The sequence below is a fragment of the Polistes canadensis genome, unplaced genomic scaffold, assembly GCF_001313835.1.
Source record: "Polistes canadensis isolate GaletaPanama2010 unplaced genomic scaffold, ASM131383v1 scaffold_169, whole genome shotgun sequence".
Classification (NCBI taxonomy): Eukaryota; Metazoa; Arthropoda; class Insecta; order Hymenoptera; family Vespidae; genus Polistes; species Polistes canadensis.
In genome coordinates this window covers 1-3,753 of record NW_014569716.1, presented here as the reverse complement: position 1 = coordinate 3,753, position 3,753 = coordinate 1, and the positions used below count along the sequence as shown (strand labels likewise).

The window sequence follows — 3,753 nt, the reverse complement described above, 5'->3', positions numbered from 1 at the left end:
TAATTATTATTATAATTTAATCATTAAGGAGAATCTTTACGTTAAACATTTTTTATATACGGCTGATAATTTAAAAAGTGTGTGTGCCAGCTGTGAAGAGCGATTTTTTTAATTACTCTACGAAGTATCAAAAATATTCTAGGGACAAATTTAGCCTTAAGGCGAACTTACAATTCCCTTTAATAAAGTACACTAATTAATGAATGAAATTCGATGAATGAATAAATAGTCTCTAGATTCACACTTGACCCACAAGGTTAAAAAACAATCATTGATTAATTATTCTATACATATATATATATATATATACATATAAATAAATTATTTTATTTTACGTGCGAATGATTAAAAAAAACAAAATCTTTGAAAAAATATTTTAACAAACATTTTTTTATATCTACATATAGTATTTTTTACTTATTATAATTTATAGTATATACTATAATTATAATGCATTCTATAATATATAATATATACTATGTACTCATAATAATTACAAATTGTAATTAATGATAATATTTAAAAAAAAAATACAGAGTAAATTTAAAATGACGAAAATATTACCATTGATTACGATGTTTGTGTTATTCAGCATGTTATAAAAATAATCTTTTTATTTTTTCAATTCTAATTAAACTTTTAAAGAGATTGTATAACTTTTAATTGTTTATATATGTTTAAATGACCGTTGTATTTTTATATCACATATACGCAGAAAAAAGAAAATTTGCAGGGATCAATGTCCAAATGATAAATATCTACTACTCATGGGTATAATATACAACTTAACCAGTACGTACTCTGCTTTTGATTGCGTCAAAGAGTAGAGCTCCTTTATTATACTAATTTTTTTTCGTGAAAATATTTAAATTGACATATTTTCGATACTACAACTATAATTAAAATGCTCAAGGTAACTACTATTTTTTAATACACGACAATATAACAATGAAGAAGTGAAGAATGTGTAAAAACTAACAAAGAATCACAGTAAAAATTATAATAACAAGTAGAAGAAAAAAGTTGTAACGTAAATTAGGTTCTCTTTATGTTAAGAAATAATAGTTTTGTATTTATCATAATAAGGAAATAGAACAAATGTATTAAATTAAGAAACATTTCAGAATACAGTAGCATTAATAACCGGAGGAGCCTCTGGCCTAGGTCGTGGCACAGTTCTAAGATTTGTCAAAGAAGGTGCGAAAGTTACAATTGCAGACCTGCCCAGTTCAAAAGGTCAAGAACTAGCCAGTCAGTTGAAAAATCAAGCTATATTTGTACCAACCGATGTAAGATATTAGAAAATACAACAATTTTTGTTAAATTTTTATTTGATTATAATACTTCTATATAATCACCCTGATTGAACTTTACATTACTTGTATATATGTTAAATATATTTGCAGGTTACTTCGGAAGAAGATGTATTAAATGCTTTAAAAGTAACTAAGACTAATTTTGGCAAGTTAACAGCAGTTGTAAATGCAGCAGGTATAGGATATGCACACAAGACATATGATTTTAATAAAAATCAACCACACCAATTAGATGAATTTACTAAAGTCATTAAAGTAAATACATTTGGAACTTTTAATGTGATAAGACTAGCTGTTGGTCTTATCGGTGAAAATACACCTAATGAAGATGGTGCACGTGGAGTTATAATCAATACTGCAAGTGTGGCAGCATATGATGGACAAATGGGACAAGCTGCGTACTCTGCCAGCAAAGCTGCTATCGTTGGAATGACTTTACCAATCGCTCGTGATTTGTCTAGACATGGTATACGTATAGTAACTATTGCACCTGGATTATTTGATACACCATTATTTGCAACTTTACCAGACAAAGTACGCAACTCTTTGTGCAAAATGATACCTTTTCCTCAAAGATTAGGTAAACCAGACGAATATGCACATCTAGCACAGCATATAATTGAAAATACTCTTCTAAATGGAGAAACAATAAGATTGGATGGTGCTATCAGAATGACGTAACTTAAAAAATATAATATATTTTTATATTCAAACAAGTGGAGGGTAAATATTGAACAGGGCTACTACTAAGTTAAATAAATTTCTTCATAATGATGAAATATACATCTATAAACATGCAGAATTAAATAATCGTTTCTTATTTTTAAAAAGTTTTATCTCTTTTTCCAATTAAATCCCATGTGACGTTATTTTGTTCTTTTATTTAATAAACAAATTTACGTCGACAATAGTCTCAAACTTTCGCATTCATTGTACCAAATACTGTAATCGACTGTCAAGGCTAGTTATTCAGATTGAAACATATGTAGAAAAAGAAAAGCGTGTAATACCCAAACGCGATTAAAGCGAAACTTCTTAAAAGATTTTTATATTGGAAACTGTGTATTGAATTATTAAATTCAGTCACCAGTGAAAATGTCCTGACAATAGATGCATAGTTGACATACTAAACAAATACCAAAAATTTGTTCATACACACATACATTCATACATTCATACATTTAGTCAGAAAAACCAACACTACGACTACAACCGGAACACGAACTGCAAACAATTGAATAGAATCTTGCCAATAGTAATGACCCTAAAACAAAAATTAATTTTATATATATAATAACATATAACTTATGTATTATTTTTATTAATTTATTGATATATCATAAATGATAGAGTATTACAGACCTTGAGATACTACTGTAGAAATTGTTGTAAATATCCATTGATAAAGCGGTATTTTTCAATATTAATCCTTACAACTTGAAAAAAAACAGTACATTCTAAAACAAAAAACTAAATGAAAAGGGCATGTGTGGAAAAATGAAATTCGGTATGTAATCCGCAACCAAAACTTTTCAATTTAAATTATTTAATGAATAATGAAATTTAAAGAGAAAATATTTTAAATGACCAATAAGTGGACATTTAAAAATACCAAATTCTCGATGCATTAGAAAATGTGTTTTACTATATTTAAACACAAGTGAATATGAAAAAATGCATGTCTCTGATACATGCTTTTGTCAATATACAAATATATGAATAGAAAAAGGTTTCAATTTCATACAAAATTATCAATCGATTAATACAATTACAAATACACATATGAAATTATTCAAGACACATTATGAAAAACTTAAATAATTATGAATATATCCACAATATTTAAAAATTAATAAACACCGCTTTCAAAATAAAAAAATAAACAATATTGCACCTTGCGACGTATTACAAAATGCATACGCAATTATGTATATCGCCATAACAATAACCATAATAAGATCAAATCTATGTTTGATCGATAGAGTACATAAATCTTTTATTTAATTACATTTATATTAACGCGAAGTATGCAGTTACATCGACGAGTGTCTAATGTACATATTACACCATTTAATTATATACAAGACACTTTTTTATTTTTAGTAAACTATAAAAAAACAAAAAATAGTAATACAATTTCACAATWWTCGRAGCAYGTATTTTAAATAAATATGAATTCAAGTGTATACAATGCAATATGGAATCTTAAAGGAAGAAGAAAAAATTGAAATTGAATATACAAAAATATTAATTGAACATTGAAACAAAATTGATAATTAATTAATTGCTATTGCTTGCTTTAACAGATTCTAAGCTAATCAARTCTTATAGATTGTTAACCGGAATAATATGAGTAATTTTGATTATTAATTGGAAGGATGATTGACTCTAATTGGACTAATCAGATTAGTCCATATATTTAGAATAAAAAAAATAT

At 26.3% G+C, this 3,753-nt stretch overlaps 1 protein-coding gene across 1 annotated transcript; it reads left to right on the top strand.

The window, feature by feature from the left end:
* Positions 1–715: 715 nt before the first annotated feature.
* LOC106789194 (3-hydroxyacyl-CoA dehydrogenase type-2-like) lies at positions 716–2,141 on the top strand. The gene is made up of 3 exons (XM_014753198.1): positions 716–913; positions 1,125–1,289; positions 1,407–2,141. The coding sequence occupies exons 1-3, from the start codon at positions 905–907 to the stop codon at positions 1,995–1,997; spliced, it is 765 nt and encodes a 254-aa protein (XP_014608684.1). The 5' UTR covers positions 716–904; the 3' UTR covers positions 1,998–2,141.
* The last annotated feature ends 1,612 nt before the right edge of the window (positions 2,142–3,753 follow it).